Below are 11,656 nucleotides of genomic sequence, written 5' to 3'. Positions count from 1 at the left end.
TGCAAGGAAAAAATAATATGGTGTGGTCGACGAAACAACCGATGCTCGAGATTACAGCGTTCTGAACATTGCTGGTAAATAATTTTAGCACACCACAATGAAAGAAGTTATTTAAGATATTGTTTTTGAATGTGAATGTCTTAGCATGTCTTATACTATTTCAATATATTTGTTAGTAATGTTAAAAATAATGTTAAAAAGGGAAAAAGTGGAATTTGGGGAAAAAACTAAACGGAACTTGTGGAAAAAACTAAATGGATTTCATGGGACCCTTATAAATGATTCTGATAAAATACACAGACAAAATGAGAAAAGGTCATAAACTCTCTGCAGGGTGCTTAAAGTCTCACCTGGCAGAGGAACCGATGAGAAGCTGGAGGTGAGCGCCTGGCGCAGAGTCTCCAGGTGCTGATGCAGGAGCCCGTTGCGTTCTCTCTCTTGCATCACGTCGCCCTCCAGCCGCTCCACCGCCCCTCGCATGCTCTCCACGTGCTTCTGCAAGGCTGCGTTGCGCTCCTCGTACTCCATGTTGGTCTTGCGCAGCTGGCGCATCTCAGCTTCTCGTGCTAAAGGGGAAAAACGGCGTTCAAACAAACAGAGAGGTTGGCGTTCTGCTCTCTTATTCTGATCAGAGAGTCTCATGAGGTTCAGCCTTCTCACCTTTGCTGTGGTTGAGAAACTCTTCTGTGAAGATTGGTATGTCAAACACAGTCCTGTCCTTTCCCTCTGCGTCTTTCTGTTTGCAGGCAGAGACATGGGAAAAGGGGGGGATTAGCCAAACGCTGTAACAGACTGTCATTTATCTTACTAGGTCCTGTGTGGGCTGGTAATTGATTTTATATCTGGCCAAGAGACATATACAGAAATCCAGTTTCATGAAATGCGGGGATGGAAGTAATTTCATCATTGGTGCATCTCAGATATGGAAGCTTGGCAATAAATCTGCACTAAAAACAGCCGTCGAAATAGAGACACATGACACAATGGAGCTCTGACTGCAGCAAAGCTCCATCGTTCTTCATTTCCCAACATAATGACATCCATGCTGAATCCCCAGCTTCTGCTAATCTAAGGGGAAGGAGAGCGGCGCCTTTTTCCCACAGCAGCGCTCCTTCCAGTTAAGTCACCTTGGCTGCAACCCTCCACCAGGTTCTGAGAGAACTACAGAGAAAGCCTCTTAATTACAGACAGAACTTAATAAAAATGAATTGCAAAGTAAGTAGAAGCTAAGCGTTCGGATCATAAACGCGGCTGTAAAGAGGATTAACCCGGCTTCAGTCATGCAACAATGAGCAGTAAATGTTTAGAGCTGAAGGGCCAACAGCACTTCCAGCTTCTCCAGGGAGAAAATACCACAAAACATACAAAGATAACACAAAAATAGAATTGATCAAATAAACCAACTCTTCATTATTATAGACGTGCATTAACCTTCTGCTTCTTTCATTTAACATGTTTTTTTTTTTTTTCCCTCCCCTGTTTTTTCTCAAAAGGTTTAACCCCAAATGATCTCTGACACCCCAGATGTGACAAAGTCCGAAATGTCATTCAGGGATCCTCCTCAGTGGGACCAGAAAGAAGCTCAGGTTCTGGTTGGAGGAGCTGCTGCTCAGCTTTAAGTGTTAATTTTTGCAAAAAGAGAAACATTTGTTCCTCCTGTAGAGATAATCCAGAGTCGGGTTTTCTCAGCTTTACTTTTTAAACAGGTTTCCTGGCAGAGCTCACATTGCTTTGCACCGTAACAAGGCTCCCAAAGCATCACTAATCCTCCACCATGCTCAATGAAGGGCTGTGAAGCAGCTTTTTTTTTTTTTTTCAGGACAGCTTTAGTATAAGAAAAAATAAAAATCATGAAAACAATCTTTCACTCTTGATTTCCTCCTCCTTAGTCACTAAAACACATTTCATCGCACTTTTACAATATTTAGACCTTTAAACCCAAATCAGAGATTAATGAGTCATGAGTTATTTTGCTTAATACTAAAATCCCAATTATTTTGTAACTATTTGTAACTACTATTCCAACTATTGAGCTTTAAGCAAACAGCGGTTTCAACATTTAAAGGATAAAGATCTGCTTATTTTTATTGAAAAAAAATATATATTTTTTTTTAGTAAAAGGTCATATAATTAGAATAAATACATATATCTATATGTATATAAGGGTTTAGTGCATCAGATTAGAGATAAGTAGAAACCTATAAATCAATCAAGTTAGTCAGCTTTGAATAAATAAGAACTTTAAATTTATAGTGGAGGACTTTTGCAAATTCTTTTTCTTTTAAAACAAATGCACATGCACAACCCCGTACCTGAGGGTTTAATAGAGGGAACGTGCATTAAACCCATGCAAGAGCGTGCACGAGTCCATTTCTCCTCGTGCACGCTTTGTTTAAAAGTTGCTGTTTGCATCGCTCATACAAGCTTACTTTCCAAAAAAAGATTCACATTTTTTCCAATATATCAGACTCACCGCCGGTAAGTGAAAATGGGGACAAGCACGTAGGACGGCCTTATGTAAAGATATAACCACAATGATTAACAATTTGGAGGACCACTTATTTTGATGATCCACCCAGAAAAAGATCATCCTCCACTATACCTTTAAGTTTCCTAATCACTTCCAATTTTCCAAGTGCTGTAAACCTCCTCTATCCATTCACCAGGACCACATGATCTACTGTCCTCAACTGAATCATGGTGTTTCTCAGGTTTAGCTAAAACCTGTTTTTTGCAACTTAATGCAGAAAGTTGCCATGATGTATTTATCTACAGAAGGCAAACACCAAGCATGTCTTAGTCTAGTTCTAAAGGAGAACAATAAAGGCCTTCTCATTTGGCAGTCATAGACTCATCAGCCCAAAGACTGAAACTGACTTATGAAGAAAATCATAAACATACCACAGCATCTGCATTGGCTGATCTAGTCTCCGCCCCTTTTCTATAGCTGTGGATGTCTGTGCTGAGGATGAAAACTGCTACAGCGACACACTTCCACTTGTTTCATTGACACTTTTGGAAAGCAAACAGCCTTCTTCCTTTTTGGGAAAGTAAGGCCTAAAACAATAGAGGGGAAAGGCAGAAAGGAAAACTGGATTTTCTGCATCCGTGAAGCTGCAGGGAGGGTCGCATGTAGTTGAATCATTTTCACGCAAATCTTTCAACTTTGCAGCTAAACATGTCAAACCCTCTGAATAAAACCATTTCTCTTCCATGACCTAATAGGTTTGTGTAACATATCAGATCCCTAAGTGAACTACAAGAGGGGCTCTTCCCCTAATGAAACGTGATAGTCACCACTTATAAAAGGCAATTTCAAGTGTTACCAGCGGGCAGGAAGGACTCACTGACCTCATGAAGAGCCTCACTGGCGACTTGGTGCCCAACATCTGGAGAGGAAGGAAAGAATAAAGGAAGAGGACATCAGAAATGAGTCAGACTTTCTGGGGTGCAGCCTGTCATCAGCTCATAATACACAAGTTACGAAAACATAAGAGTCGATAAAAACGTCCAATTGTTCTATCAATCAGCTCAAATGAGGAAAAACTTCAGCCTCCTTGGAATGGTCCCTCCTTGTTTTTATTTTATTATTCTTTCACGGGCAGAGGTTTTATCCACTTTATGGGAACATAAAGTTTCAAAATAATGAGCAGACGCAGAATATGGCCAAATAATGGAGTGTTTCATTGGAGTCATTTGACAGCTGATTAATATGACGTGTAGCTATTATTCAAGACGTAAACTATGTTGGTTTTAATAAAGTTTCTGCTTTAGTTTGAAGAGCGAAAATGTTTTCAGGAAACCAAAACCAATCAGTCCAGACAGGAAAACAGCTGCAGTGTTCATATTTCCCTTATTTTAACCTTCCATCTGTTCTGATCTTTTAACCAAACACACTATCTAGGTGTGTAGAAAGTAATTCATGAGTGCTAAAGCCCCAGCTGATGACTCAGTGATTTCATTTCAGTGTCTTGGTTAAATGATTGATTAAGGTCCAGTAAAAGATGAACCCACCCATTTCTGGCTGCTCCCTCCATCACTCACTCTTATTACAAATTCAAGTTCATGTGAGTCATCCTGTCTGGACAGGGCAGCTCGGCAAACAATGACTGGTTCCTCCAAACGTCTACAGACACAGGAAGTTTCTCACTCGGACACGTTTCTACCAGGACGTCCCAAAAAGGGAAAGTCTTCTTGCAGCCCGGCGTCCTTCCTGACCACATCTCACCTCCCCTGTGCCTCTTGCCCTTCTGCTTCTCCTGGACCTTCCTGGTGAAATGTTTGTAGGCCTCCGTTTTCTGGTACTTCTCCAGCTCTCGCATGTAGCGCTCCTTATCCCGCTCCGCTTCATCCAAATATCGCTGCAGAGAGAGAGAGAAGACTTAAAGGTGAGAGAGGAGGAAAATGAGATTTGGCAAAATTGAGATAGGGGTTAATTATTGCTCATCAAGATTTCCTTTGGAAGATAAAACTCTGAACTCTCCACTGTTGGTTATCCACATCCTTCATTTCCCTAAACAGAGACCTTTACTTCAATATCATTTATAAAGAAATTCATTCAACTATGGCTGGGCGATATGGCCTAAAATAAAATCTCTGATTTATTTATTTTTAATTAGAATTACGATTCTTTTCCGATTTTCCCCCCAACCTCTAAACCTCCACATGATCCCCTGCCACCCGTTGTGCATATTTACACTAAAAACACCAGTTAAACTATTAACATTAAAGATCTGTTATAAACCCTTAGAAATCATAGATTCTGTACAACTCAAAAACTAAGTTTTTTTTTTTGTGGACACCATGAGCACAAATAATGAAGATATAGCAGCGTATTAAATCAACATTTTTTAAAATAAAGCTTCGACTTTTGAATCTTAGATTGTTTATATTCCATTTGTCCGTAAGGGTCCACAGATAAAACAAATTCAGCATTGTAAGGAAGAAATTCCAAGATGAGAAAATTGCCACATAAAATCTTTTTTTTTAACCATCAGAAAAGTCCCATCCTTATAGCTAATGCTAACAGTTTTGCTAATGACCCCAGCTTCCACAAACATTTCTGGTTGATGTTTGGTACGTTTGTTTTCATCACCTTCCAGCCTAGGCTTCTAGCTGAGGTTTGTTGGTTTGTTCGTCTCAGAGAGACTGGCATTTATCATATTCCTCTGAATGTCACTGTTTAAATGGCTGAAAAAGGTTTGTGATGCTGCTTCCTTTAACTGCGACTGTCTTTAGGTAAATGTGGCAGCGTGCGGTTTCTTGGGGTTTCCAAACCAGTTCCAAACGCTGGATGATTCTATTCCTTTTTTCAGGACTAACTAACTTCCATTCGGATGGGTAGCCATGATGTTACTTGCCGAACTGCACTGTGGGAGTAATACTCCACCTATGGAAGCCCTGGGGAGCCAAAATTGTGGCGTTATACAAAAAAAAAAGTATTTTCTTTTTTTTCTTTTTTAAAATCACCTGCAACAAAAAATTCAAATTCATTGCATCGATTTTTCGCCCAGGCATCGAAATGTATCTTCTTAACCGAAAAGCCTATATCTTCCACACAGGCTGATCAGATTGAACTTTATAAACTTTATAAGAGATGCAGATGCGTCTCAGTGCCGATGAGAAGCTTAATGCAGCTAAAAGTGAGGCGAGCCTTTGCAGGCAACTCAACAGGTTGGTGGTTCACCGTCCAACAGAACAGGGACTGCTGGAGGAAATGCTGGAACGACCTAGACAAAGTTAAGACTGCAACACAACTGGAAATCAACGGTGATGAAATGCATATATATACCTAACTTCATTCCTGTGTTGTAGACGTTTTATGCAGGTTTTTATAAAACAGATGGGAACCACGTGGGAAGCTCTAAAGCAGCTTTTGCAACCTTCAAAATCCAAAAACCCTGAACGTAGCTGAATAAAAGCACATTAGAGATAACAGGACATTTTGATAAAAGACAGCCCATTTCTGTGAAATATCTCTTAAAAACGAACTGTGTTTTGGTACCAGAACCAAAAGTGAATTTGTATTTTTGGGTTTTAGAATAAAGAAAAGCATCTTTTCCATAAACAGGAAACATTGATTTTCTGGATGTTTATTTGTGGAAGATTATTTAAAACTAAACACACAAATATAATTGTTCTTTTGTCATTTTATTTTGTTGTGAAAATAAAATTTCATTCCACTTTCAAAAATGGTTGAAGCCTCTAAAACTGGCCTCTGTTATTTTAGCCATTGCAGGAGGTCCAAATAGCCCCTCATGACTCGAGCCGCAGCTTACAGACCTCTGCTCTATTACCTGCAATGTGTCAAACTGCGTTAACCTGGAAGGGAGAGAAATAAGGTTTTGTGAAGAAAGGATTTCCCTCTGCTAATAATAATAATAATCTCTTTTGCCACATTTACACTACCCCATGAGACCGATCTGTGTCGAGGACGGACCGAGCATGGATCAGTTATCTGTGCCCAGCTTGGTTCTTACGACCATTTTCACATCACAGCAGCACGGTTCCTCGCCTCCTATCAGCTGTCCAGAATACTACAGTTCTCAAAGACGGGAATTACGCAAAGAAAAATCTATGTGCCTGGATAGCGTCCTCAGCCCAAATTTCAATGAGAGCCGCGGTCTCAGTATCATCCCAGGTCACACCACTCTCTTTTGATGCCATTTATTGTTAATAGGCTGAGAAGCAGTTCGTGTTGTGAACAGGTGAAGAGATCTGTGAATTATAAAGCTGGACACACCAGAAAACCAGCAAAATGAGTCAGCTGACTGTAAACAGGAGATGACGCGGTGTACTCATGCTCTCTTTGTTATCAGAGAGCCGAGCCCTACTGTTGAAACTAGTACTAGATTTAGTGGTGTTTGGTTGTGTCTGGCACGGTCCAGTTCAGTTGCGTTCCATTTACACTCGACAGTTATCTCGGTAACCATGCTCTGACCTTTATCGACATGGTTTCAAAATAGTAGTGTAAATGGGGCTTTTTGGTTTCTGATGGTGTTTTTTGTGACAGTCTAAACGGTTAGCACACTGCGCTCGTTTACGTCTCCCTCTCTGGGCACCACCGCAGCAGGAAAAGACAGCCAACACAAACAGCACATCTCAGACATTTCTCTTCACACTTGTAAGCTCTGAGCTGGAAACGTCTCATCTGACCTGCTTCTCCTCCGGGGGCAGCTTGCTCCACTCATTGCCCAGCATCCTGGTGATCTCTGGGAAGGGCACGTCGGGACGCTCCGCCCGCAGCTGCTCCCGCCTGTCGTTCATGAAGCGAACGTAGCCCGTCAGGGGAGCTTTAGGTGCGTTGCTGTCCTTCATAGGCTTCTTCCTCTTCCTCCCTTTGGTCCAGCTGCCACGCCGAGGCTTCTGCAGAAACAACAATAAAAAGAGATGTGACTGGGTGGTGCAGGTAGCAGCGTGTCTGTGATTTGCACCGGTGGACCTTTCATGGAGTTTCCTTTGGAAAAAGTGAAAAATACGTCATTTGATATTTGTTAACCTCTTACCTCATCGCCATTTCTCTGGCTGCTGTTGTCAGTGTTGGCTGCAGGAGAGCCCGTCTGCTCATCCATCACTTTTTATGAACATGAGGGAGAAAAAGAAATGAATATGAATAGAGGGGAAAAAAACCCTAAGATCTAGAGATTGATTAAGTATTTATGTAATGATCTGAAAAGGTGGGGCTTTATTTGGACCCACCAAATGGGACGCGCTCTGCTGCCTAAAAATGGGTCGACTACTGAGAGACTCTGGGCCTTTTTCTAATACATAGAAGCACTGAACAGTAATGCCAGGAAATAGACTGCTCCTTTTACAGCTGGAGCTACTTTTCCTCCAAACTCCTCCCGGTCTTGGCTCAAAAACGACCTTCTGGCTGACCATGTTTCCTCTAATAGAAAAGTTTGGCTGCTATCAATCATTAACGAAGAAGTGAAGAAAAAGAAAACCGCATTCACTGTAAACGCTAAAGCAGTCATATCTACACAGGGATCGTGTCGCAAAGGAAATCTAGGATGATGTTGAAATCAGGATCGTACTTTCCGACTCAAAGAGAAATAAAAAGCCTGCTCCCTGTGGGACATTATATTAACTCCTAGCAGCAATTAAAAAAAAAAACACACCAAACTTCTTAGTAAGACCAACAGTAGTCTCTGTGTGCCCTGACACCAGGTGGGAAACCCCACGCAGCTAAGAAGTAAATAAAGTCTTACAACCGTATGAACTAAGAGATGTTATATCTCAGAAAAAAATGGGTTTAATTCAGTGAGACTGATGGAATTAACCAGAAAAACATCTTTGTTTTCAGCTGAAGGCTGCCAGAGCTTTGCTACAAGGATAATTGCTAAAGGGACTGTTGAACTGTTTAACCTCTAACCAAGCCACAGATCAAGTTTCTGCATCACACTTGTAAACATCATATTCGCACTACATGGGGAATTTTCAAATCCCTTTAAATAGAACTGTTTCTACTGCATTTTGCACCCTATTCTTCTTATCAGTGCTAAACTTTATGAATAGAAATGTTAATTTCACTGCTGTAAGCTGCTCATTCGCTGTTGAAAAGCTGTATGCATTGAAATTTCGATTTGTATTCACTCTGTGCATACAAAATGACAATAAAGTTTGTCTAAGTCTAGGCTTGCTACCAGGATTGAACTCCCTGCAGGTCATCTGATAACTGAGCAGCACTGCCCTCTGCTGGGGAAAACCTAGAAGGAACCATCAAACAGAGCCAGCTTAGAGGTGAGTCAACATTTTATTAGTAAAGACCAGGGTTTGTTATCACACCTTTTTGCCCTTGGAATGGTTGTTTTGGGATGTAAACATCCTATATCAATATTTGATTTATCAGATATTAAATAATATTATCATATATCAAAAAAGACTATCTGCATTGAAGTAATAGACTTCAAGAAACTATTATCAAAAAAATCTGTAGGCTGTGTTACAGTAGTCAATTTTTTTTTTTGTAATAGAACAGGTCAGAGACAGAGGGGTGAGTTTAGAAATGGTTAAAAATTATTTATTTGAACCAATGAAACTAAGCAGCATTATTATAAGCTTTTAATAAGGCCACCAAAAATACTGAGAACAGAAGTGTTGACTAACATCAGCTAGAGGAAAATCACAATGTTATCAACAAAACAAAGGTCTGTTTGCTGTCAATACAGAACTAACACTTCTCAGTAGCGTGACCAATAAAAACTGCTAAAATATGTATTATTTTCAAAGATTTTTGTGCATTCTAAAAATGACCCCTGCAGTATAGTCAGACTGTCAATTCAAAAGCATAATATAAGGAGTAAGAAACAACCAGGTTTTATTGACAATCAAAGAACCTGTTTATCGTTTTAACGTCGCTCACAGAAATCATTTAAAGTCTAAACAACAACCTCAGTATTTAAAAATGTTTTCCAGGTGTAAACTGATAAGTAGCTTATTTTTTTTGTTTAAGGTATTATTATAAAAATAGGCTTAAAACTCTTTTCTAACAATTTGTGGGATACCATAGAGTTCAGTTAGTGAGTCATGAGGCACACAAGATACAAAAAAACCTAACAGTTATAATAATGTAATAATGAATATAATAATTGGGTGGCTCCTAAGTCATTGCAAAAAACAGAAATGTAAAATAAACACATTTTTATGCATGTGGCAAGATTCTAATAAAAATACAAAACAAAAAATAAATAAAGGAAGAATGGCTGTAGATACTAGTGAAAAGGATGTTAAAGGAGGACAGTATAGTACCAAAAAACATTATTTTAATGCTCCGTGATACCAGTTTCCCCATACAAAATCATTTATGTTTCACACAAAAATAAAATAAATCATAGTAGCTTCTGATCAAATCACTCTTGAAAACCTGAACAGTGCACATTTAAAGTACTATCAACAAGTTATTTTGTTTAGTGTCCAGTTTAAAAAGAAGAAATAAAATTGTTAAAACTGTGAATCAGATGATTGTGCCTTTTTGTCATCAGGTTTAGCAAAAAGCCATTGATTTTATTAGGGTTTTCTGGAGCAGGGATGTATCTAAAAGTAGGATAGTAACTTTTAAAGACAGAAGTGGAAAAATTAGCTGCTTACAACATATTTAATTAGTGTATTTTGATAAAATATTTGAGATAAGACATTTGGTAACAAAAATCCAAAACAACCGAATGTTGAAATTCATACAATAAAAACACAGATATGCATCTTATCTAAGTTTGTACAGAAATACCTCACCTCTGCTATTATAATAATTTGCTGGGCTTGTTTCTCTATAGACTCGCAGACGAAAAGTAATGTTTAGATTAAGGTAAAAAAAAAAATTGTGTAAATTTAACTTTCCCCGTTCCGAAATTCACAAAAAAGACACCTGAATGTCAATAAAACATAAAGAGATTAGATTTCAGATAGATGTTAGCAGCTAGCATCACCTCCTGCAGTGATGCTAACGCTGTCACACAGCTATTAACAGCTATTAACAATTTAATACTTTGGAGTCCCAGTTTTTCCGTTATATGTTTCTTAAGCCATATCATGTCATAAAAAACGGTCTATTTAACACTACAGAAATAAATATAACTGTAACAATAAACCAAACTGCTGAGCTAATGGCTAATTTAGCATCTAGCTAGCATTAGCGCTAAGTTGGCAAGCTGCTGACGAAACACGGGTACAGGAATAGTTGTTTTGGCTCCTTTATATAGAGCTGTTTAACATGCATAGAAGACATTATTTTCATAGATATAGTGATACCCAAGTGTTGAGAACTAACCTTGGTAAAAAGTGATCCGAAGCTGTAGCAGGGACGTATCAACCAAAACAATACAGCAGCTACACCATAGAACCACAGGAGATAGAAACGGTGTTGATTAATGTCTTACTATAACCCAGCTAATCTCAGCTAAATTATTTGAAAAATGGGTGATATTTTAAACTGGTAAAAATGATACTAGATACGAAACGTATATTAGTGATGTAACCTAAAAAATATATATATACGGTAGTTACAAAAACTATCTTTTAAATTCTGGTTTATTTTCTATATTTTCTAGTTCTGTGACTGATCGTTCTTCGTCGAGGGTGTATTTCCAGAAGCTTTGTCCACCTCTGGTTCTCTGCTGCCCCCTGGCGTTCATTACGTTTTAACACAGCGCAGCAACAGTTTTCAGTGACCTTTGTCGGAGTTTGATGCACAGAGGAGATTCTAGGATCAGAGATTTTAGGTTGCTGAGGATCCAGAGAGCCCTCTGCCCTGGCAGGATATGTTTCAGGCTGTTCTACATACATTTTCTACATTTTTGAAACTTTCTCAGTGCTACTGACTCCAATATCCACTAACCAAAGCAAAAGGGAACTTTTTTTTTTTTTTAAAGAAGAGTATTCATTGAAAGCTTTTTGACAGTTCTCATGAAAGCCTCTTTTTTGTTTGTTGTTTTTTGTTTGCTAAACTGAGTGAGTGGGAACTAGAGCAGTTCCAAATGTTCAGGACCAGTAGTCTTATTCCCTAAATTAGGGGTCTTCAACGTTTTCCAGGCCAAGGACCCCCAAAATGATGGCAAGATGGAGCAGGGACCCCATAATTTTATATATATTGTATGAAATTGTGTTATATCAAACTGGCTCGATAGTCACTCTTTTACAGAGGGAGTCATGAAACGAAAGT

The 11,656-nt window shown here is 39.1% G+C and overlaps 1 protein-coding gene across 2 annotated transcripts; it reads right to left on the bottom strand.

Annotated features, from left to right (window-relative positions):
- Positions 1 to 246: 246 nt before the first annotated feature.
- On the bottom strand, positions 247 to 11,048 carry LOC107103253 (high mobility group protein 20A-like). Of its 2 annotated transcripts, XM_015402876.1 has the most exons (7): positions 10,766 to 11,046; positions 7,506 to 7,573; positions 7,156 to 7,365; positions 4,229 to 4,361; positions 3,352 to 3,389; positions 661 to 736; positions 247 to 566 (listed from the first exon to the last, which is right to left on the bottom strand). In XM_015402876.1, the coding sequence occupies exons 2-7, from the start codon at positions 7,569 to 7,571 to the stop codon at positions 262 to 264; spliced, it is 828 nt and encodes a 275-aa protein (XP_015258362.1). In that variant the 5' UTR covers positions 7,572 to 7,573; positions 10,766 to 11,046; the 3' UTR covers positions 247 to 261. The 2 variants fall into 2 exon arrangements, with proteins under 2 accessions (XP_015258362.1, XP_015258363.1); XM_015402877.1 differs by lacking the exon at positions 7,506 to 7,573 and having other exon boundaries at positions 10,766 to 11,048.
- Between the last annotated feature and the right edge of the window lie 608 nt (positions 11,049 to 11,656).

The sequence above is a fragment of the Cyprinodon variegatus genome, unplaced genomic scaffold (assembly GCF_000732505.1).
Source record: "Cyprinodon variegatus isolate N-32 unplaced genomic scaffold, C_variegatus-1.0 Scaffold1404, whole genome shotgun sequence".
Lineage (NCBI taxonomy): Eukaryota > Metazoa > Chordata > Actinopteri > Cyprinodontiformes > Cyprinodontidae > Cyprinodon > Cyprinodon variegatus.
Note: the sequence above shows the minus strand (reverse complement) of the source record. Positions and strands in the feature narration are given on the sequence as shown.

Coding starts and splice junctions, on each gene's coding strand:
- LOC107103253 (XM_015402876.1), bottom strand. CDS start 7,571: ATGGATGAGCAGACGGGCTCTCCTGCAGCCAACACTGACAACAGCAGC. Junction 737..3,351: donor CCAGTGAGGCTCTTCATGAG/GTCAGTGAGTCC, acceptor GCCTGCAAACAG/AAAGACGCAGAGGGAAAGGA. Junction 567..660: donor GTTTCTCAACCACAGCAAAG/GTGAGAAGGCTG, acceptor TTTCCCCTTTAG/CACGAGAAGCTGAGATGCGC.